We start from the raw sequence: 24,650 nt of genomic DNA, 5'->3' as shown, positions 1-24,650 counted from the left end.
GCCTACCACTGACGGAAGAGATAGAGAGATATAGAAAGGAGAGAAGGAAAAAGAAGGAATACATTTATTATGCATGCTGCAGTCAGTCCCTCAATATGTTTTTTTTAGGTGGGAGGAGGGTGAGGTGAGGGTCCGTCCCCGCCCCCCCCGCCCCCACCTCCCCAAGTGAACCTGCCATGTCAGTCTTCACCGGACATGTTGGCGTGCCTCTCCTCGTCTCACCAAAGCAAAGGAATAAATCATGATCTAACACAGGACACATCAGCTGCCTTATTGCTGTTTGGTGACCGCAGGTTAGGAGCTACCTCTTGTCTTTCTTTTTTTTCCTCCTCCCTTCCTTTCTTTTTTTCCCCCCTGTTCTCTGTGCCAATGGTGGGCCTGGCGCGGGTCTTGTCTGTCCGAGGCGGGGGTCCATCGGAGCGTGGCGGCCTGTCACATGCCCGTATAATTGTGCTGCATCAGGGCTCCCCGTTAACTAGTCAGCTGGGAGAGCAGTGGAGAGCTGCAGGCCGCCAGACCTCTGCCGCCGGTCGAACCACACACAGGCGCGGACACACACACACACACACACACACATACATCACCCCCCTCTGGCTCCTGACAGCAGCCTTCAACCTTCTTCCTCATCGCGCTGTCAGGGAGCACACTAACAAGAGCCCATATCCACCACCACCACCTCCTCTCTCTATTTCTCTTTCTCGCGCTCTCGCTTTCTCTCTTTCTCTTTCTCCCACTTGCCCGCACCGAGCCACACTGGCACCCAGCCTCTCCTCCATCTCCTCTTTCTGGTGCTGCTGACCTCCGTCTTCATGCTCACCCCCTTGGTCTCTCCACCACCTCAGCACCCACCGCTTCACCTCTTTCCCCCCTCAAGCTTTCTTTTCACTCGCTTTCTCTTTATTTTCACTTGCGTCTTTTTCTCTTGGTCTTTCCGCTTCCCCTCTCCCTCATCTGTGGCCCTTCCTTTTTTCTCTCCTCCTCTCCCTTCCCCTCTCTCCTCTCTCACAACCCTCTGCCCTGATTGTCTGTCGTCAGGCTCTCCTTGGCTGCTTTGCTTTTTTTGTTGTTGAGTTTCTCACTTCTCCTGGTCTTGTTCCCTCATCTTTCATCAATGGTTTTATAAATTCTTCTCCTCCAGTGCCATCATTTTCTTTCATTCTCTTTTTTCTTTTGTGTGTGTGTGTGTGTGTGTGTGAGTGTGTGTGTGTGTGTGTGTGTGAGTGTGTGGGGGGATCTGTGTGTGAGGAGAAACAGAGAGGGTTATATTTGGTGATGCATGGTGTCCTCTGTCCTCCCTGTATAACCTTTTCTTTTTTCCTGCCCCTTCTCACCCCCCACCCCACCCCCCAGTGTCTTTTCCACCCCTTTAGTCGTTCTCCGCGCCGGCTACTTGTTAGTGGCACACCTGTGTGGTCGTCTTGGCTCGCAGTGGCTCTGTGCGTTTGTCAACAGACTGTGGGAGCGTGCGTCGCGGTAATTGGAGGAAAAACAAGCAGAGGGCCTGTAGAGAGAGAAAAACAAGCACGAAAGAAAGAAAGCAAGCGCATGAGAAGAGAGGGAAGGGATGGGAGACTCATGGGGTGTCTGGGGGTGTCGGGGAGTCAGCGTGGGACTGCGCCGTTGTCACCGGTGTCAGGAGGAATCGCTGCTCTCGTTTACACAGTCTGCCACAGTCACACATGCCATACACAGCGGACCCTGTCTGCACCATTCTCTCTCTGGGAAAAAAAAAGTGTCTTTTATTTTGTTTCATTTTTTTCCCAGTTGTGGTGGGTTTGTTTTTTTGTGTATCACTTGTCTTGGCTTCTAGGTGTAGTTTTGCTCTAGCATGTGATTAGGAACAGTGTAGCTGTGGAGTGTAAGACTATGTGTGTGGAATGTGGAAAGGCTTTTTAAATTTCATTTATTTTTAAGCTTTTGATCTTACTTTTGACCTCGTGCTCCATCACTTACTTTACTTCATTAGATTTATTTTAAGATGATCGATTTATGAGCACATTGTACAAACTTGTAGCATCTTCATCTACAATTTAGAGTTCTAACTTCGGTCACATTTGACTGCGTTTCACTAGTGCAGATGATTTCAACATCGAACATTGTCAACTAGATGATGATGATATGAATGTATAAATCAACTACAGAATGGCTTAAACATAGAAAGCGATTAGTCTGGCCAAGTCCTAACCTCGAAGAAGTGGAGATGCTGTGGCAGTAACCAAACAGTTATTTCTGTAAGCCAGTCTAGAATGACTTCAAAGTCTTTTTAAGGAGGAATGGTCAGCTAGAAGATATGTTTATCAGAGGTTGTTTCTGCTAAAAGAATGTATGCTAGTTGATGTAATGAATCTAATGGTTAACTAACATTTTTAAACAATGTATTTAATAAAGACACGATTAAGCACATGAAAAATACAGAAGATCAGGTGATTGAAAAGATCAGACTGTTTTTTAAAAACTTTAGGCCTTTGCATGAAGCTTTGTATGGATCTTTATTTTCAACATTTCATTTTTTACCTGTTTACACTAGCGCTCAAAATGTATGGTGTTGTCAACAGCATTAAATCCCAGCTATAGGCATTGACACCAGTATTGAAACATTCATAGCATCACTCATTCATGATGGCAATGTATGTGCCATGTAGGACTGTCTAGTCTGTCTGAATGTCAACATTAGAGTTGTCAGGTCAGTCAGGCCAAGGGTAGAGTCCCCTCGAGAACTGAAGTGTGTGTCGAAATATACAGATTACTGCTGAGACTATAGGGCTGTTGTATCATTTTGGACTGAACAACAGAAAACTTCATCACCTCACAATTGAATTGAGATCATCAATTGTACTCTCCAGACGGGCATCCTCTGTGAACTCATCTGCAGATTGTGCTCCAGTCGTGACTTACTTAACAGTGCGTGACCTAGACTCAAGAGGAGTTTGCACGGCCCATGCAGCAGACACAACTGGATGATCAGGGAAGGAAGGAAGAAAGAGAGAAAGAAAGAAAGAAAGATTAGAAGCAGTGTACAGTATGCCCTTTTCATAGTACATGCAGCACAATCAGTCATGAAATAATATGGAGGGATCAGTGATTGAAGATTTTTTTTTTTCTTCTTTCTGTTAGGTCTGAAACTGTCATGCTATAAAGAAATGCATCTCCTCTTAGTAGTTAGGTGCAGCGCGTTAAGCAGCACAGATCATCAGGAGAGGGTGGCTATAGGCTCATGACCTCAATATAAGAAGACTACAGTGATGGAAAAGGCATTTTCCTCTGAATTACTTTCTGGTACACAGCACTGTACCTCACACCTCTCACACAAAACAAATTTGTTTTATTTCTTGTCAAATAACTGTTGCTCTCGTCAGTGGCACACACAGTGCACTCATGTTCAAATATTTACTTTTGTTTAAAATATTTAGGACAGGATCCCCAGACAGGCAATTTACTTCTAGTCCTTGAATACATGTACGTTTTCATATAGACGATCGCCAGTCACTGAAGCCTCCAACTGAATTTTTTTTTTTTTCCTTGAAGACTGTTGGAAGTCCTATCATATCTGGTCACATTTGTCATCAAGTGAATCTTACTCTCAAGAGTGTCATTCAAAGCAGAGCCTAATAAAAAAGGGCTACACTTCTCCCATAGGATACTGGAGGCACATTCATCACATTCCTAGTGATGTTAAAATAGTGACTTCAAACTGCCGTGTTACAACACTTTCTAGTTCTGGGTGCAAATGAAATGTCCAGAATGCTGAAATTGCCCCTTTCATTTTGAAGACTTCAAGAGGACTGTGAATTTGCGGGTTGACTGTGTGTGTGTGTGTGTGTGTGTGTGTGTGTGTGTGTGTGTGTGTGTGTGTGTGTGTGTGTGTGTGTGTGTGTCTTCAGAATAAGCCTTGTGCTAGGTTGCAGTCTGCTGCCCTTTGAGGCTGTCCATATCTGTATAATCTGATGTGTGACCTGTTCCAGTACACACACACACACACACATACACACACACACACACACACATACAGTATGGTCTCAGGCAGAGCTCATTACCAGTGTTCTCTCAGGGTCTCAGTAGGGTTATGGGGGGAAAAAAAGGTAGAAGTAAAGAAAGAAAGAAAAGGAATGAAAAAAGCACCTAAACAAGCCATAATCCTGCATTTGTTCTGTGGGACTGTGTTTGTGATACTCCATTGAATAGAATATTAAGCAGACCGCAGACAGAACTAGACGCTTTGTCTCTTTCTTTATTCAACCCCCACCTACCCACCCACACACACACACACACACACACACCACCTTCCTTTTTTATACTGTGTAAGCCATTTGGCTTGCGTCATTAATAATTTATCATGCAGGCTAATATTTTATTAGGCTATTCTTTTGCCGTCAAACATCCCATGGAGCTTCGGAGATGGGGAGTGAAGCCTGCAGCCTGCCCCCCACCCCTACCCCCCACCCCCATCTCTCCTCTGGTGTGACTGGGGGGGAAAAAGTATTTGCAGCTCGTCATAAGTACAGAAACCCGCTCTCCACCGGATTTGAATGGACCTCCCAGATACCTTTGAACTGACTCTTCCTGAGCCTTATCAGTCAACTGGACACCAGGAAAAGAGATTGAAACAACAACCAAAATTGTGTACCCTTTTTCTCTCTGAAATTGATGCTCTTCAAAGGTTTTATCTGAGTTTCTGTACAGCCCCCTCCTCAGCTGGAGATACAGAGAGCCTTTAAACTGGATTATAAATCACCGTCCAATCAGCCTCTCCTCGAAACTGAGTTTGAAATAATTGGCCTTAGCTGGGCATGTTTTTCTGCTGTTGGCCAGTACCTCCGTGCAGTGAGGGGCAGGTGGGGGGTGAAGGGGTGAGGGGGGGATGTAGATTGGACCGCATGTTGGTGGAAGCAGGGTCAGGTCCCTCAGGAGCAAGAGGGAGACAGTAGCCTGTTGACACCACCGCAGTCTCCTAACCTGTGACCGCTGACCTGCCTGTACTGCCGTTTAATGAGCAGTTTAGGCTGGGAAGAAAAGGGGGCAGAGGGCTTTAATTTCGACTCACATCAGCAACAAGGGATGGGTATGTTTTGTCTAATGTTCATAGGATTTAATAGTGTTTTCTTTCTCCCCATCATGAATATTATTGGATATGTCACCTTGTAAATATTTTTTCCCAAACTCTTGTAAGAACCCATACATGATTATGAATTATTATGTGTCAGACACCAGTTAAAATATTTTAATTTATTGTGCTTACATTTTTTATTTGTATTATTTTTGACTGGAGGGCATAGTTTGTAGATCATTTTAGTTTGACTGCATTTATTTTACAAAACGCAGTGTTTCACTTTCTATTTTAGCAGCACACCACAGACTTTCTCACTTCAAGGAACAAGCTGATACAAATGGAAGAAGCTTCTAGAATCTTTTTTGTCCTCCGCCTTTTCACTACCCCCCCCCCCCCAAAAAAAAGCCTGGTCGTTAAGCTTGGCCGCTTTCGCCGGTCAATTGTGACATTGCGTGTGTCAGTGAGCAAGGGGGATTGGTGGTTGGGAGGGGCATGCAAGTGTGTGTGTGTGTGTGTGTTCGTTGGGTGTTCCCTTGGTAGTGCTGCGCTCGCGGTTCGCACGTTGGGAAGAGGGGGAGAAGCTCCAATGGTGGCAGAGCATCGCGGCGGTCCCAGCGGCCTCAGGGGCTGCCGTCGGGGCGCTGCCGTCTCTCTTGGCTAACTCATGTTTCATTCTCTGGCAATTTGCCCTAATGAAGCCCCGTGGGATGCCACAGACCTCTGTTCTCTTTCCATATTTAATCATGTTATTTTAATCCGGGAAGAGGGGCCAGGAAAAACCAGGCCCTGGGGTAAAGCAGGTCATTACAATTGCCAGGTAGAGAGTGTGTGTGTGTGTGTGTGTGTGTGTGTGTGTGTGTGTGTGTGTGTGTGTGTGTGTGTGTGTGTGTTGGGGGGGGGGGTTGCTTGTGCGTTCTGTGTGTGTGGCCAGATGAGTTGTATGTCTGGTTTTTGTCGGCATGAAACACACCTTTATGATATCCAACATATGTGTCAATGTATGTATTATATTCTTTTGTTGAGGAAATTGTAGATTGTGTCTGCTCAGATCAAATGAAAGAATGTGCATGTAGTCAGGGGAGACTTTCCTGCAAGTTCTTTACACTTGGGCCTGTGAGGGAACACGAAAGGCTTTAGCTCGGTCGTACCTGTGCTGTACAAAGCCCCCCCCCCCCCCCCCCCCCCCCCCCAAAAAAAACCATCTGTTAACAAAATGAAGAGAAATGCATATCTTTGTGTTTGGATGTGGTTAGTAGGATGTAATTCAAAGCCCCCTTTGTAAACCTAGTTTATGATGTAAAGTGTGTGTGCGTGTGCGTGTGTGTGTGTGTGTGTGTGTGTGTGTGTGTGTGTGTGCACCTTCTTACATGCTCAGTTTGAGCAGGTAGTATTTTACTGCTTTAGGAGAGGGTGAGCGTAGTCCTCCTCTCTCTCCTTCCTCCTTTAGGTGTATTAGTTCTCCCGGTTGAGTGTTCATCATGGTGCTCTTGTGTTCTCTCACTCCTCAGTTAACTGCATGTGTTCACGGTGCTGCCTCCATGCTGTTCCCAATGTACTGGCAACACATATACATCCCCGTGCTCCCACCTCATCTGCTGGACTACTGCTGGTAAGGCTCACCGCTCTCAGCTCCTTTCATTTTTTTTACTCCTCCCCTCTGCCTTCTGTGTGACTCTTTCAATCCATTTTTTGTCCTCTTAGTTTCTCTCTCTCTCTGTATTCCTTTCTTCCCTGTTTGGTTTCTTACTGTCTCTCTTGCTTCTTACTTCGTCTTACTTTCCTTGCCCTCCTGTTCCATGGCCTGTCCCTCACTCAGGCCTTGGCATGGCAATTTATGTGTATGCAAATGTGTGTATGTGCATATATGTTGATTCAATAGGACATTGTGTATATGTGTTTTACTGTTTCATTAGACTTGAAACTTAAATTTTTTTTTAAAATCTTGCTTTTGAAACAAGGAAACCTATATCAAGTAACATTGAAGAAATATTCTGTTAATGAAATTGTTAAAGCTTGTATATTTGATGTGCACTTTCTTGTTTGGTAACTCTTGTTATGTTAATTCATGTTAATTGTGGTAGACCTTTTTGGCTTGTGCCGCATCTCCAGTTTTTTTTCTCTATTGCCAGTAATATCTTGCACACTCTGTCTCCTATTCCATACATGTCTCCTCCTCTGGTGGACTTTCTCTCTTTTTCCTCACAGCAGCGGCAATGAATATTCCCAATCACTCCTCTAAATATTGGATTGTCTCAGCTAGTTCTACACGTCAGCCTCTGGGACCCTCGTGACTATATATATATTTTAAATATTACAGAAACATCCAAACATGGAAATCTGACATACTTTGAATGAAAGTTACTCTAAATAAGAGATAAATACAAGAGAGCAGTGCATGGAGCAGCACTAGTTGCCTGTGAGGAGGTGTTAGCGGGTTAGCACAGCCTGGCTCTAATGAAGGCTGTGACCACAGGCTTTAACGTAAGGCTCGGGGCTGTGTTCGACAGTTGGGCCGATTAGCCAGCTCTGTTTCCACCACTCCGGGCTGAGGAAAAGTGAGCCCTGTCAGTAAATTGGTTGGAGCGCTCTTTGGGGGTTTCCATCTGGGCGGCCTCAAAAACCTACCAAGTAATAAAAGAGCTGAGCAGAGTAGACGCTTGGAACACCTGCTGACCTCCTCTGATTTGTTGTCATATTTATTACGCTGGATAGGATTGCACAATATGTTTGCGCTCATGTCAGCATCAGCGCACACGGCACCAGAGATCGTGTTCCAATTCCACAAATCAATTCCTTGGATGCGGTTTCATGGCCGAATATGAAGTGAATTTTTTGATGGTTGCGAGAAACAGAGGCTAATTTATGTGTGTGTCAGTTTCCCCCCACCCAAAAGCAAGACCACACTCACTATTATGTATTAATTTCTCTAAATACACCTCCACTGACAGCTTAATATGATGATGATGAATTCTGCCTGGGACTAACCTGATTGCGCTCATCCAAGTGGGTGTTGTGCCTTTTGAGAGAATTCATTCATTCATTTTAGCCACCCCCTCCCCTGTTCAACACGAACACAATTACTTGTTGACAACAACGAGGTTAGACAGTGCGAGGCATGGCCCATTATAGTGTGTGGTGTGTGTGTGTGTGTGTGTGTGTGTGTGTGTGTGTGTGTGTGTGTGTGTGTGTGTGTGTGTGTGTGTGTGTGTGTGTGTGTGTGTGTGTGTGTGTGTGTGTGTGTGTGTGTGTGTGTGTGTGTGTGTGTGTGTGTGTGTGTGTGTGTGTGCGCGCGTGTGTGTTTGCAGTTACGTGTACTGTATTGTGCAGGTGCAAAACAGTTGTGTGTGTGTGTGTGTTGGGAAGAGGGAGTATGTGGCTGTGTGTGTGTTGGGAAGAGGGAGTATGTGGCTGTGTGTGTGTGAAGGGAAATGAAAGGCAGCACTGAGAGGGGTGGCTATGGGCCTGCGAACAGCAGTCTTGACCAGATGCTTCCTCGTGTGTGTGTGTGTGTGTGTGTGTGTGTGTGTGTGTGTGTGTAGAGTGCATAGACCTCAGCACCATTACCCAGCGCTAACCTGATTTGAGGAGCCGGCCGCCTCAGAAGGGGCGAATACCAAACGCTCCAATCTAATTACCCAGAAACCGCCACCATAAGCGCAGAGCAGCCCCGCTAACGCTTACGTCTGTTCCCCGAACAGCCCCCTCCGCTCACGGCCCCCGTCTGCCAGGAAAACAAAGCATCTCCACTCAGAACTCCGTTACTGACATCTCTAGACTCTTGGCAGAAGATGATGATAACATGGATTTAGTTGATATGTGTTTTTCTTTATTGTCATTTCTTACATATATGCAGAACTCAGATTAATCACCATAACTTTTTTTGTAGGTCAACATAAACACAGCATATATTGAAGACTTTACCAATACTTGTTGCTTATTGCCATTTTTCAATAATGGTATTGTAAGGGAAGACAGGCTGGAAAGTGATGTAATAGAATGATTGTTCATTAGTTGGACTGACTGGTTAGTTGTGTAGTTGGTATGTTTTTCTAATGACTGTGGTTTGTCATCCCCCCCCCTCCCTCTGTCTCTCTCTCTCTTCACAGTGCCCCCATGCCATATTTGATTGGCGTTCATCTCAGTCTCCTAGAGGTAAGTAGTGCTGTGGGGCCTCAGGCCACGCTGCTTTTCACAGAGTCTCTGTCACTCGCCCTCGCTTCAACACACACTCACAACTGAAAGACGTGTTTGTTGAAATGCTATGTTGGCTGATGTTTCGTGGGGATTGCATTAATACATGGACGAGAGGATGTGGATTTTTTTTTTTTTGTCACCCAGACTCAAACAGACATGGCCCAAAAATCACTACTCCGTCCCATTCAGATCATTTTTTTCGCCATTTTATTTGCATAATATTAAATTATAATGAATGGTTTGCTTCTGTCACTTAAGCACCAAACCAAACAAAACAGGAAACTGTCAGATTATATATTTTTGCCTGTGTTTATTTTTTTTTCATTCTGCTTTGGAAAACAAAAAGCGTGTGTGTGGTGCAGGGTTTTGCCGTTGGAGCGGCAGTGGTGATGCGCACCTGCGTTTGATGTAGGTGACAGTAGGAGGCGCCGGCGGAATTTATCACACTCCCGCATTAGTGACAGCCCCCCCCCCCCTCTCTCCACAAACACACACACACACACAAACACACACACAGACACACATACACACACAGACACATTCGCGATACAGCGGGTAATTAGACTAAATCAATGTGCAAGCCTCTGCAGAAAAGACTGTCAGAAGTGACAGGCCAGAAACTAATGCACAAACGAACGAGCAAATATGTGGCTATTTCCCGTCCCCACCTGCACTGGCGATATTGTTTATGGAGTTTGACGTTGCCAGAACAGTATTTCATGCCAGAACTCAGTACTTTATGTTCCAGTGTAAGACAGACCTCCAAAACACATATTAGTGTTCTCACTTTTTTGGATGAAAGGTTTGCTATTTTCAATTTCAACATTTTATCACATTATAATTTTTCCCGTCATTAGTTGCAAATCCTTTGCAAATGAAATCAGATTTTTAATGGAATACTTTTTCTGCATGTGTTAAAAAGTTTACAAGGGCAAAAAAAAGAGTGTGACGTTTCAACCCTTTGAAAACGGTATCGGTGGTCAGTCAGCTCTTGCGATTGGTTAATAATTCCCCTCACACTTGTGTGAATCCCAGTGAGACCATGGGTCTAATATTTTGTGTATTGCGGCAGTTATCAATCTTTGGAGACAGCGGTGAGTGTGGTGTACTGAGAGAGGGACTATCGGGTTTTGTGTTTGTGTGTTTTTATGGGTAAAAGTAGATTGCAAAGAAGTGAAAATGTGTATGATTGAGGTGTGTAAGTATTTGTTTCTCTGTCACAGAGAGTGAAGAGCCGGTCGCTGGAAGACGTGGTGATCCTGAACGTGGACACAAACACACTGGAGAGCCCGTCGGATGATCTGCGAAATCTACCTAGCGATGTGGTGAGTGTCCTGCACACACACACTCAAACACACACACACACACACACACTCTACACTCTACGTCCATAGATACCCATACACGGCTGCAAGTAATACTTTTACACACACACCCATTCTCATTAAATCTCCATCATACACATCCTAGTTCACATACACTGACACACACAATCACCATCTCACAACATTTCACCCTAGCTTGTGACCCTGCCAATTTAATAAACACATTCACACTGGCCACGTAGAGGAAGAAAGAAATTGCAAGAGAGGAAAATGAACTGTGCACGGCTTCTCACCATCGTTAGTCAGTGCCGCCGGTGGCTCCTGTGATTGTCGCGTGGGCCGAAACCACCCCGTCTCCCACTGTGACGTTTGTTTTTATTTATTTATTTATTTATTTATTTCTGTAAAGCCACGTATCCGTGCCAGGCAGCCTTCACCGCATCGGAGAACGTTTTTGCCTTCATCTCTCTTTTTTTCCCTCTCTTCTGGCCTCTTTCTCGCTCCCACTCCTCCTTTTTGTTTTAACGATTTTTTTAAACCGAGTGTGTGTGAGCGAGAGAGAGAGAGAGATGGAGAGAGAGAGAGATGGAAGGAAGTGAGGGGAAAGAAGGGGGCCAATTATCAGTGGCGATGTCCTGCGCCACCTGCCAGCGCCTCCTCTCTTTAATTATGGCGAGGGCGACACGGCAGCCGGCGCAACAGGAAACGGAGCTGCCGCTGTCTCTGCCGCCGCTGCACAGGGTCACCGGCCTGTCGATCAGCAACCCTCCTTCCTTCCTTCTTTCCCCCCTTCTTTCTCTTCTTTCTCGTGGTGTACAGATTGGTGTGGTTTTCCTGGTCTCCTTTTTCTCTGTCACTGTTTATTTCACATCATTTCGTTTTTTTTTTCCCCGAGTTGGGAGTTGAGGTGGTTGCTTGTGTGTGCTTATGTGTATTTGTGTGCATGTTTGGAATGTGTGTGTAAATATTTTGGCTTGTGTGTTTATAGGACGTTGGATCTCCGTCTGTCTTCAGATGGAGATCTGCTATTTGTGGCTCAATTCGCTGCTGCTATTTGACCACATAGAGGAGCCAACAGACCATTCTGTGACACTTCTGTCCATGCACCCATTATACACACACACACACACACACACACACACACACACACCGCCACCACTACCACCACATTCCTTAATGAAAATCTAAGTGAGCGTTCCCTTAAAAATCGCTTGTTTCAAAGTGACAGAAGCAGGCAGAAGGAACAGGCGTCTTTGTGTGGAAAGTGATAAATGAAGTGGCGTCGCACTGTGTTTGCTTTGATCCCCGCTCACCGTCTCTCGCCGACTAATGACAGAACATAGTCTGCGTATCACGTTGAATTAGCCATTGTGAAGCAAATATGTCACCTGCGCGCTGATGTATTTATTGCTTCCTCTTCACCGGTCTTTTTTCCCCTCTCTTATGTGTATGGCTCTTGCACACACTCTGGTCCGCATGCTCTCTTGTGGATGGAATGGGATTAGTCAGAGTTCGTGATCAAGGGAATAAATTACTAAATTACTGTCTTTGTCTCATCGTGTTGAGGTGAAGGTTTTATTATTAAAACTTAAATGTGCAAGAATCACTAGATTGTTAAATACTGCAATATTGAACCAATTTACAGCTTAGGCTTTTCAATACTGTGAGTTTTAGTTCAGTACTGTTTTTATATATGTTTTTCTTTTTGTTTTTAGTAAGATACAGGTTATTATTTATTTTACAAGACAAAAATCAAACTTTTTGTCAGAAGGGGTTCCTTATCTGACAACTGAAAATAGTGTGAGAATAGTGTGCGCACACACACACACACACACACACACACACACACACACACACACACACACACACACACAAATCCAATTCCCCCCCGACTTCCATAAAGCTAAATATAATAAAACAGAGCCTTGAGCATTTCTGTTCCCTTTTTTCTCCAGTCTTTTGTGTTGTTTCAGAAGAGGGTCTCCTATTGATTGAAGCCAAGCCTTCTGAGATTCATCCAATTACGTGTTAGGGCAGCCGTACACCGAGCATGTGGACTCCATTACAGAGATGGTCTGACCACTGGCCTGGCTTTCAGAGGGGTTAGGGGTCACACTTGTGCTGCATTACCCAAACTTTTTTTCCGAGGGGGGGTGTACAGGACCTTCGTCGGGTTCCTCCCATGTCCAGCGCTTAATGGCCATTTCTCCCAATTTCACACATAATATTTCAGATTTATTGGCTATTACAAATGCTACCACGCCGGTAGCGGTTCCGCCCGATACACACACACACACACACACAAAGAAAACTTTCCGGGATTTACAAATCGGGATGATAATTAGTTTGCCCTCAAATACAAGACATAGCGATGGGTTTGTGGCAAATGATTAGGTTCGGTAGGTGGATAAGTTGTGTTTTCCGAGGTCAGGATTTATATCGTTACATTCAGGAGGAAATGTAATGGTGGTGGAAATGTCACTCGCATAAATCTCCCAGATTTAATCATTTTTTTAGATTGATCATTTGAGAAAAAAAACAACCAAGTTTTTGGCTGAATATACACCATAAATGTTGCAGGCGCTGAATTGAGCCACTCTCGAATATTTCTTTTCCTTTTCCAGCACTACACAGTTCTAATAGCCTGAGCACCATGTATGACCATAAGTAGCCCTGTAATGCCCCTAATTAAAACGACAGAGAGCATCTCTATCATGAGCTGTGGAACTAACACGCCCTGTGCTGCAAGTGCATTTCCCGCAGCGCTCCAGAGGTTCTCTACTCGTCCAACGGATCAAATGCATCTCTCCCTTCGTCCTGACGTAGCTCAGTTTGGAAACAGCCTTTAACTCATAGCCTGTCAGGGAATGTCCTGCATGGGGCAGCCTCTGCCTTTAGCGCTGTCAGTCTACACTCGGACATGCTTATATTCCCTTCGAGGAGAGGACCTACAAATACTGACTATCTCCTCACAGTCTAGAGAGGGAGCCGCCGAAGCCACAGCAATGCCGGCAGTAGGCATGTGTATGGATACAAGTGCTGTTAATTGACTGATGCATTATCAAGCTTTTATTTTTAAATTTAGAGGTAAAGTTTTTCACATTATTTAAGCTTTCTTTCCTTACCACCCCCCCTCTTTTTTGTATTAATCATAAAGCGTCAGGAAGGTCAGATACAGTAATTACATTTGCAGTTTTCAAGGTTTCTGAGAAAGAAAGCCAAATGTGCGAAGCATTTGTTTGTTTTCACCCTTGATGAAGGTAGTTGTTATCATTATTTCTCCTTTTTTCTTGCTCCCCGGCTCCGAGATCTCGTGGAACTCTCCTGCATTTTCCCTGATTTTCAATCTTAATTGGTGTTAGCCGGGTAAAAAGAAACATACTTTTTTCCTTGTGTTGTCATTAAAACCCGCTAAAAATAGGAGCTTGGGAATCCATTACAGACGGTAACAAACAATTTAAGTCTGAATTAGATTTCCGTTTCATCCTGTTTACACTCTGCCTTACAAGCACGAGGCTGTTATGTTGTGTGTACGCGTGTGTCTGTGTGTTTTTCTTCCTCTTCATGAAATATTCCTTTTGTCATTATTATCACTAGTTAAAAAGCGAAAAGGAAGAGATAAAGGTGTGTTGTTTGTATCTGCAGTTCCGATCTCTCTTCTTTTCTTGTCTTTAGCTGCTATCCCACCTTTTTTCTTTCTCTCCCTCTCGCTGTACACTCATTCCCCCCACCCCCCGCCCTTCGTCTGTTGCCTTGCAGACACAGCGTATATGCTTGCACCCATCCCACGTTTGATCTTGTGTTTGTGTGTTTTTTTTTTTTTTTCAGTCTTCTCAATCAGCAGGCTGGGTTTAAAGTATGCACACCCACTTCTTGTGTATTAGGCCACCAAAAGCAAGGGAACAAATCAAATGAGAGAAACTCTACAATTTGGTTCTGTCCTCTGAGATCACTGCAGTGCAAAGAATGGAGAAAAAAAAGTGTTGTGCTTCTAATTGGAAGTTCAGCATGACTTCTGACACACACACACACACACACAAGCGCGCGCGCGCACACACCCTAACAAAAAAAATAGACAGTGAGGCAACACCATCTGAACATGACAAACAGACGTTCCTTTCCAAGAGCAGAAAGAAGTTCTTGATTACACTCATGCCCATCCTGAACATGCAGGCGCATTTTGGTGTGTGTATGGATATGAAAGGAGCACTCCCTCCGATCTCACACACACACACACACACACACACACACACAGACAGACACAGACACACATACACACACACACACATACAGGCATACACACACACACACACACACACACACACACACACACACACACACACACACACACACACACACTTTTAGCTATTACAAATTATCTTGTCCTGAGCTAGTCAGATGTCAATAATTACTACTCTTCACATGCCCCTTAAAATGTCAAATATATATTTACATATTTACATACACATTTACTGACATATATTTACTTAGTGCTTTGTGGTCAGATTGTTTTTTTGTTTTGTTTCTTGCAATCAAGTTGTATAGTCAGTGGAAAAGATACGAAAGTGACACTATTTTGTTTTGCGGTTTGGTAAGTGTAGATTAATATAGAATGAGATTTTAAAGTGTCTAGTATTTTCTATTATTTTCTCTTAGTTTAAATTTGCACATCTCATATGTTCGCTGTATCTTAATGACAAATAACTAAGTACAGTATTTATAGCATTCTCTTGTGTTGAAATACCTATCAAATATTTGTCATTGATCTCATTTGTACGTGCAGTTATTTACAGAGTTACTATGCTGACATTAGCTTCATAAGTGCTCCTTTCTACCATTTCACCTAATATTTAGATGCTTAAATATGGAATATAGAATGGCAGTTTTTCTGCATCATTCACTTGAGATTGACCTATTCAACTTTTTGTCCTAAAAAATACAGACCAAACACACACACACACTAATTTAGAAAGTCATCTTGATTTAACTGGTCACAATATATATTATATGCTGAGCTTGTTTAGAATTAAGAGTCAGGGGAGTTTTGTTTTAGCCACAGAAGCAGTTAATGAAAATAAAGTATATTACATTAGCATGCATTATGTCAATATGTCTTAAGAAAACTTAAACATCATAATGACTTTAATTGCAGTAATACATTTTTGATTTGAATCCTTTAACTTATTTATAATTTAAGTTTAGTGCCTGTGTGTCTACGTGAGTGTTTTCTTGTGTGTGTGTGTGTGTGTGTGTGTGTGTGTGTGTGTGTTTCTTTGTATGCGCATACAATATATGCACACAATTTGGAGTGCAACACATCAAAAGAGAGCAGAAGATTTTCATAACTATTTCTTTTTTTTCTTTGTAGTGCTTTAATTGCATCCCCACGGCTTTCTATCCCTGGACAGAATCCTTAAACAAAACATTTTTTTCTTCTTCTTAAAGCCCCTCTCCGACTTTCTCGGTGAGGGTCATATTTAGGCAGAACTCTTTTGAGATCTAATGCTTATTTTCTCTTTTTCCCCTCATTTATTTGGTGGTAGGGAGGAGTTTTAATATTTATTTATTATATTTAATTATTCGTGTTGTCTTTCTCCCTCTCTCTCTGTCACAGCACAACTTGTTTTGTGCCATTTGACATTCTTAAAGGTTATTTTTGGACTTATTATTTTTAAAACCAACGGAGAATTGTTTCAGCGTGTTTTTACAATGGCTGTTTAGCCATGAGCCCAAAGCTCATGTCCCTCACCTCTAAACTCAAACAAACAAAAGTTGTGATGATGATATGATGATGGAGTCAGCCGTGTCTTTTTTTGTCCAATGTGACTACTGAAGTGGGAAGGTGAGTGCTAAAGGTGATCTTGAATGAGTATCTCCCCATACGCTGAATATGAGGTTAAAGTAATTATCAATTGCATGGACAGCTCTGCTAAAACTAGATTGTATAGGCTGGTGTCTTTTTTCTGCTGTGGGGTTGAAGACCTTTTGGACTTCACTCATCTCAATGGAGTCCTTCACTGAGAGGCTCTCATTCAACATTTGGTTACATTGATTGCATCTGTGTTCCTGTGCGTAGTTGATGACTTGATAAACAGCTAACCTGTTGGTTAATCAACAGGTGGTACATTAGAACAGATTTTTTTGCATGCTTGTTGCATATACAGGCAAACACACAAAACGCTTGTTGTCCATGCATCATGCTTTGTATTATCTTATGCTTTGTATCATCTATAAACCCTCCTTTTTAAGACACACACACACACACACACACACACACACACACACACCTACATAGTGATCATTGGGTGCTGGGACGAGGCAGACAGCTACTGGCACATCTCGGCTTCACTCCTTTCCTCCAGTGAGACCGCTGCGCACCTGCTAATTATCCTCCCCAGCTGCCCAGTTAAATGGAGATCTGTTTCTGTGCGTGACCCCTCACCCCTGCTCTTTACTTTGACGCACTTCAAACCCCATCAGGGGTGGGGCTGGGGGGTGGGGGGTGGTGGGAGGGGTTGGGGGGGGGATTCTAATGAGGCTCCTTGTAGCGGCTTTCCACGGGCTGACAGAGTCACGCGACGCACTTTAATCCGCGGCCATCCTCCCTTGATGTAAATTGAAAAGATCACAGCTATGGGGAAAAGACCTATACTGGAAAAGGCCCCCTTTTCTCTCTCTGCATAGATTATGAATACCATAACTCGACCGCCACCCCACACCTCCCACTACCACCACCACCTTCCCTCCCATCCGCCCCCCCCCCCCCCACCATAATATCCTCTGCCTCACCGCTACAATGCTAAAGTTATAATTGGACCCAATGGGGGGGATAGCGTCTTTGATCAGATCATAGGCCCGGTGACTTTACACTAAAAAATGTCACTGCCAAATAGGTTTGTCACCTGTAGAGCCGAGCGTCGATCCTCTGATGCTGCTGCAGCTCTCTCCTCGTTAGCGTTACTCAAAGTATAATAGTTAATTAGCCTGACAGATCAATTACTGCCACCACTTGCCTGATGAGGTGCATGTGCCACTATCAAAAACCCAATTATTAATTTGAAGGTTTATTGCCAGAGCTTTGCCCCCTTGCAAGCTGATAGCAGCTTGCTTTGTATCTGTGTTTTCTGTATTATCCTTTGTGTCTGTCTGTCTGTGTGTGTGTGTGTGTGTGTGTGTGTGCGCGCGTGCATGAGAGATGGTTCTGCTACTCTTTTGTGCCATGTTTTTTTTTTTTTTTTACTTCTTACTTTTTAAATATGGATTTTAAATTGAAACTGATTTGTGTGTTTTGCTTTCAGTTGCAGCTGCGTTAGATTTCCATGGCATTTGGAAACAGCGACCGATCCTTTGAGTCTCATTAGACAATCTTTTTTTTTTTTTTTCTCCCAACCACACCTTTTAGATGTTGATGAGCTGAGTAAACAGTGAAACCTCTGTTTTACATCCATCTTTATTTGTCTTCTGGGCCTGGTCCCGTCTCTGTTCTCCCCCCCCCCCCCGGTTCATTCCCGCTCTCTCTTTCTCCTGCTCCTCTCCCCCTCCCCTCCCCTTTCCTAGACTGACAGTTCATTTCCCTTTGATTTAAAACGAGGGGAAAAAGACGGTTAAATGAATTGTTGTGGAAAATCAGTTAACACACATCAGCATGAAATATTAATATGCCGTCGACTTTACATAAACATAAAAGTGCCTGTCGCCACATGGATATGCAGATGCCACTTGTTCATTTAGCTCAGCTAAACTTTTTTTATGGTTTGTTTGATTCCTATGAACATTTGTGAAGGCAGCTTTGGGACGTGGTGCAAAACTGTGAAAATGCCCAAAGGAGTCACATGGGATGAAAATAAATCTGATGGAATGAGTGAGAGAAAGAGAGAGATGTGACCATATTCTGTCACCCAGTGAGCTCAGGATTGACTTCAAGCTGACCCGAAGGTCCCTCTCAGTTATGTTTCGATTTTGTGTAACATTTAAAATTCTGCGTCAATGGACGCTTATCAAAAGCCTGGAAAACTATTATTTCTGTCTGTTCTTAGTCTAAGTGCTAACGGTTCAGTTCTTGATTACTCGTGACATTTATCCATTAACATAAGTGCTAATAGTATACTGCTCGCTTACTCCTCATATTCAGCCATTGACAATGTTTTAAATAAATAAATAAATCCTGAGGCGGCGAAACTGCACTCAGACGGGTACCTGTAAGTGTAACCATTTCTGGGCATTCACATTATGGGAGATCCCACTGTGTTAAAGGATGTGATTGGGAGATGCCCTCTGTTGTAAGCCTTTTCCCCTAACTCTCTCTGATGGACATGATGGTGTGTTGAGGTTGGAGTAGTGTTGTGCAGTGCATGTGTCCCATGTGGTGGTGAGAGTGATTTCTCCCCCTCGTTGATCTGAAGGTGCCTAAACTGCTTAAAACAAAGCCAAAATCCGTGATCCAATCTGTTGAAGAAAAAAAAGGAGCCAATGCTCTGAGAAATCCTCAAGGCCAGACTGCAGTATGTCAGGACCTGAAAGAGACAAGGAGAAGGAAAGAGAGAGACTGCCTCCGGAGTGCGCTTGTTCCCCTTTCCTTTCAATCCCTCCAGCCCCCATCTCACTTCTCTCTCCCCTGCCATGGCCACAATTAACTGAGCAGCAGGTGCTCTCAGCAGCACAACAGATCCAGTAAGGGAGGGGCAGGACGGTGCCTCTTTATTCTCTCCCTCTCTTTTTTTTTTTCCTCCTACCTTTTTTCTGATGACCTGTAAATGTAACACTTCACACCCTGAATGGGTCCACCACTCCCTCCACCAATTTCAGAGGTGTTAACTTTTTTCTCTTTTTTTCTTCTTCTCTTTCTCACTCCCTCTCCCTCCCTCCCCTGCCTCCCTCCCTCCTTCTCTCGCTGTCCCAGGTCTCCACCCTGAAGAGTAAGCTGAAGAAGCAGTCCACGGCGACGGGAAGCGGCGTGGCCCGGGCCTTCCTGCGCACTCAGGCGGCTCTGTTTGGCTCCTACCGTGACGCCCTGAGATACAGACCCGTAAGCCCCTGCACACATTTGCATTGCAGCCTGTCACTCCATCCCCCCCCCCCCCCCTCGCCCAAGACATCTAACAGTTTGTTGAAGGTTTAATGGCATATTTAGGCGTGTCTGGTGTTCTGTGAGAAACGTCTCCAGGAGATTTACCCTTGGGTTTGGGTTGGGAGCCTTGGGACGAAGCTCTCTCTTAGAGGTGCGAGGTAAATAAAGCTGAATTGAGTTGTTCACCTCTCCTGTCCTGTACTTTAGCAGGTGAGTGACAGGAGAACATGTACAGCCCTTCACCTCCACCCCCACCCATACCATCCCTCTATTCTTCACATCATCACTTCCCTCTTCACATATCGATTGTTCAGGGCCACATCAGTTTACATTACAACAAAGCAGCTGCCATGAATGAAAGATAAAAAAGACAGATGAAAGATGTCCTCAGTAGAATTACCTGTTGGACTGTTGGGTCGGATGGACCTTTCAGCTAAAGAGCAGTAAGCAGCTGTTGAAAGCGGTGGAGGGGGCCTAATGATCCCCGTCCAGCCGAAGAGGAGGGCAGAGAGCCTCCCGTTTGGAAAAAAAAGAGAGAGCAGAGGTGGGCCTGTCTGAAGCCTCTGAAATGTCAGACGCCGGACAGGCTCTTTGAAGAAGGGGCCTTTCAGGCGTGCCAACCCGCCTTTCTTCTCTGCTTCTCAAACTCCCCAAGTGCATTTGCTCTCACAACCTGCCTTTACTCACGCACCCTGTCTTCCTGCACTTCAGCTGGGTTGCGCCGTGAAAAACAAAGTGTGTTTCCCCTACGTTTGTCAAATATGGCTGTGTTTGTTCCAGGAGTTGAGGGTAATTGGCTTGGGTAGGCCAACAGAGGGAAGATGCATAATTGATGTTTTGTTTTATTCTTTCTTTTTTATGTGTGTGTAAACATTCTCTTGTCTCTTGTGCAGAGAGTACTTCTTTTCGAAGTGGGCATGTTCTGACCTTATCAGGCTCAGACTCAGACTCACAATACAGTGTTTGCTGTCCCACTGAAACCATTTTTAGAGCCCTAGAGGAGAGTAGCATCAAAGGGAAAGCCAGCTACACAGTTTTCCATCTCAACACCGTCTGGCTCAAGCAGACATTTTTCATAGGAGGCCTGAAGAACAGAACATGCTAACCAAAAACATGGTGACACCAACTGATTTTTCATTCACACACACACACAAAAACAGTCAAGTTGAACAAAAAACCTGTTTGGATGCCATGGGATGCTATGGAAAAACGTATCTGCATCTTCATGTGGATGTTATGAAAGAGTCAGATATTCTTTAGAGTTAAATGTAAGGCTTCTATACTTAGACCATACACTGATGAGCCTTAATCTCTAAAGTTAGGACATATCTGACTGGGGTTTCGCAGTTGGAATCAGTTTCCTGGTTGTACGTGTGTGTCTATCGCTGATTTTGCCGTGAGAACACAGCTCAGCTGGAAGCTTCACATTACGTATTCCATATGCTCACTCCCTTGTATGTGCAGCGCGAAAACACATGCACACACACACAGACACACACAAAACATGCAGAGCTGTGATGTCCACAGCCCTTACCAAGCTGTACATGTTTTGTTTTTTCCCCCACTTCTTCTCAGACAGTCTCGGTCATTTGCCATCCTGCACCGGAATGAAAGCCACAACATTGTGACTTTGCCTCAGGCCACAGGCTATTAGCATTAGCATTGTGTTTTCCCATCTCACTTAGATCATGTCGCTCTCAGTGGCAGGGCCAGAAGGAGACTCCTAGAGTGCACATGTTCAGGTACATTCAGACTCCGCTCAAGTGAGTGCACTGTAATGCCACTTTGTGTGGAGGTGGGCTTCTAAATGCAATGGGAATGTGCCAAAGGTGCTATATTAAGACAGGACTGGCCCCTCGGCCTCACTGACAGCTGCTTCACTGGCTTGATATCTTCCACATGGTTTAATTATTGTGGTATTGTTTGGTGCAGAAAGTGGTATGACTATGGTTGGTGAAGACCTCGTATGCCTGGATTGTGACAAAAGATCATTGTTCTGGCATGTTTGATAGAGACAAAAGGAGCGTACTCATGTGAAGAACGTTAATTCATATTGGATATAGCATACCGCATGTCACTGCTTTTTCATGCCATTGAGTCACCTCATTTGCATCTAGGCTAATTGGAATGATGATGTAATGCTTAGCAATGGATGGTGACAAACAGCTGTTGCCAACCAGGCACTGACTCTGGAATACTAAATGACAGATTTCCATTGTCAGATTGAGGTATTGACACTGAACGCAAAGATGAATACATTATGTAAATTTTTACAAAAGTATAATGTATCTTGTATTTTCTAGATGTAATTATCAACCCCCGACCCTTTCATTCTTTCTTTCTTACTATTGATGTGCAGGGTGAACCAATCACATTCTGTGAGGAGGGTTTCGTGGCCCACCGCTCCAGCACCATGCGCGCCTTCCTGGAGACTGCTGTCAATGCTCAGCTCTTCAAACAGGTACTCTCAGACCACAGACACACACACAAACATTTAACACAGTATACTGCGTTCTAATTTCAGACACTTGTTCCTCTTACAGTGACATGGCGGTCTCCCGTTAGCTATGTGCCATACTAGTTTCTACCCTTGTCGTTCTTTCCACGGATACTTCAGTGATTAACTTTGGAATATTAACACTTTCCAGTGTGCAATGACATGACAATAATAACAACTGGGAGAGCACATGCAAATATTTAGTCTGTCCCTCGCCTGTCCATTAGGAGTCAGATCCAGTTCTTGTTCTCCAGTGGTGTAAAACTTTAAAATCACCGTTGGAACAAACAGCAGATAAATGCTGAAGTACAGCTTGGCATGCATACAGACCCTAGATTCCTTTTTCAAAGACAGAGGACCAGTGCTTCCAAGAGTCTCACCACACACACACACACACACACACACACACACACACACACCCACACACCTTCAGTAGCTGTGGGATGTGTTTATCTCACCCTGCCAACCGCAATGATGAAGGCCGAGGCCTTGCACTGCACTGACCATGAACTTTGTCTGTTGAGTGTGTGTGTGTGTGTGTGTGTGTGTGTGTGTGTGTGTGTGTGTGTGTGTGTGTGTGTGTGTGTGTGTGTGTGTGTGCGTGCGTGTGTGTGCGTTGGGTGAGAACTCCCCAAGAAAATGCCAAGAAAAGAAGGAAGAAAATGCTTTGTAAACAGCCACCTGCTTTCCATCATTCTCTATCTATTCCAAATACTCTTAGGGAGACCCATTTGTACACACACTTTCACTTCGACTCTCACACCTACACGCACATACACCATTGTGAAAGCTGCAAATCATTTAAACCAAAAAACCTTAAACACTGAAATTGTCCTAACAGTACAACACCGTATGTAGAACAGTCTACCGGAAAGGGTGATGCCCATATTATTATTATTATTATTATTATTAATTTTATTATTATTATATATATTATTTATATGTGGTTTGTGCTACTAGCTTCTTAGCTAAATTAATTCTCCAGCACTGCAAGATTGGTTGAAGTGCCGTGCCCGTAGCTCCTTCTAACCTTTCTGAGAAGAGGTGACAGAAATATAATTTTTCACAAAACTGTCAGTTTATTTAAGAAAACTATGCTCTCTTATGCACCATGAAGCAGAAAACTGCTGAGGATTCAAATGGCTATGCCTAAATTAGCCATGTGCTAGATTCGGGTGCACCCCTTCTCTTAGTCTATACAAAGTCACAATTACTAACCAGTCAAATTCGAGTGATTTGAAGAAGTTCTATGCCTGTCCTCAAAGCAAGCACGTTAGCTACTCAATTAAATTAAAATGTATTTATATAGCACCAATAACAATTGGAATTGTCTCATGGCACTTTACAGAGCCCAGAGCCTGAACCTCCCTTGAGCAAGCACTAAGGTGATGGGGGCGAGGAAAAACTCCCTTTTAAAAGGAAGAAACCTGAGCAGAACCTCAGCTCAATGGGGGGACCCATCTCCTTTTGGCTGGCTGGGAAGAGAGGGGAGGGAGAAAAGAAGGAGCAAGCAGATTCATACATACACATATGTACATGATGTATACACAATTCCATGAAACATAGAAGAAGGTATATACATGAAATATATAGCATTAATAGTGGATAATAAGCCACCATTCAATTGGTTGTAGAACAGTGATAGAATCTATTCATCAATATATGTTTGTTCTTGTATAGTTTGTTCAACACAGTTTTGTCACTATTTCCTGTGCATTGCTTTCATTCCCCTGTCTGATCCGTGAGGTTACAGTTAGTGATCCTTTGCTGCTGCCGAGCAATCACACTTCACATTTTCACACTTTGCATTTTCTTGTGTAGAGGCAAAACTTCAAGAGAGCAAAGGCGGATGGTTTTAAGCCCAGATCAGTTTTGAATTTGCAATGCTGTTCATTACAGTAATGTTAGTAATATCAAATGTCAAATTAATTCAACTGGCAACCTGTTTCCCTGTGATAATGTTGTTGTCATTCTCATCTATCTACAGAATACACACATAGTTTGTGTTTAACAAAATCTACAGACAGCCCTCAAGCCTAAAATGGTTGTATTATTTGACTACTATCAGCTGTACAGTTGAAACACAAAGGATTCAAATGGTTATGGTATTTAGCACACTTTTGTCCAAAGTTACCTAAAAAAATAAAAAAAACAACCAAAGCATTATGCACAATACAACAAAATGCCTGGAACAGTATTGTATATCAGATCATAGTAAAATTATCAGAAATAATGTCATATTATGAATAATATAATATTATAAAGATTGTAGGGCTTGTAACTAAGTACAGTTGAATGACCGATGAGTTCTAAAGAGGTGAGACTTTAAACGCTTTGTGACACTCTTTGAATGTTCCAATGACTGTCACTCGATCGAACAGCTTGGTCTAACTAGGTAATTCCATCACTGAGGTACCACTAATGAAAAGAGGCTTAATTGCCCTCTCCTGCTGTGGAGAGAAGGCAAACACAACCGATGATATTCAGAGGAGCAAAATGGTCGAGTTCTTCTTAGATCAA

General features: G+C 43.7%; 1 protein-coding gene across 3 annotated transcripts in view; it reads left to right on the top strand.

Annotated features, from left to right (window-relative positions):
- dennd1b (DENN/MADD domain containing 1B) overlaps positions 1-24,650 on the top strand; it is a 99,698-nt gene that overhangs the window by 54,149 nt on the left and 20,899 nt on the right. For all 3 annotated transcript variants that reach the window (XM_031575465.1, XM_031575466.2, XM_031575468.2), the window contains 5 exons: positions 6,556-6,656; positions 9,154-9,199; positions 10,465-10,566; positions 19,466-19,591; positions 21,993-22,094. In XM_031575465.1, the coding sequence (XP_031431325.1) occupies positions 6,556-6,656; positions 9,154-9,199; positions 10,465-10,566; positions 19,466-19,591; positions 21,993-22,094 (477 nt within the window). The remainder of the gene's footprint in view (positions 1-6,555; positions 6,657-9,153; positions 9,200-10,464; positions 10,567-19,465; positions 19,592-21,992; positions 22,095-24,650) is intronic.

This window comes from Clupea harengus, chromosome 10 (assembly GCF_900700415.2).
Source record: "Clupea harengus chromosome 10, Ch_v2.0.2, whole genome shotgun sequence".
In the NCBI taxonomy this organism is placed as follows: domain Eukaryota; kingdom Metazoa; phylum Chordata; class Actinopteri; order Clupeiformes; family Clupeidae; genus Clupea; species Clupea harengus.
This window is presented reverse-complemented; position numbering and strand designations above follow the sequence as displayed.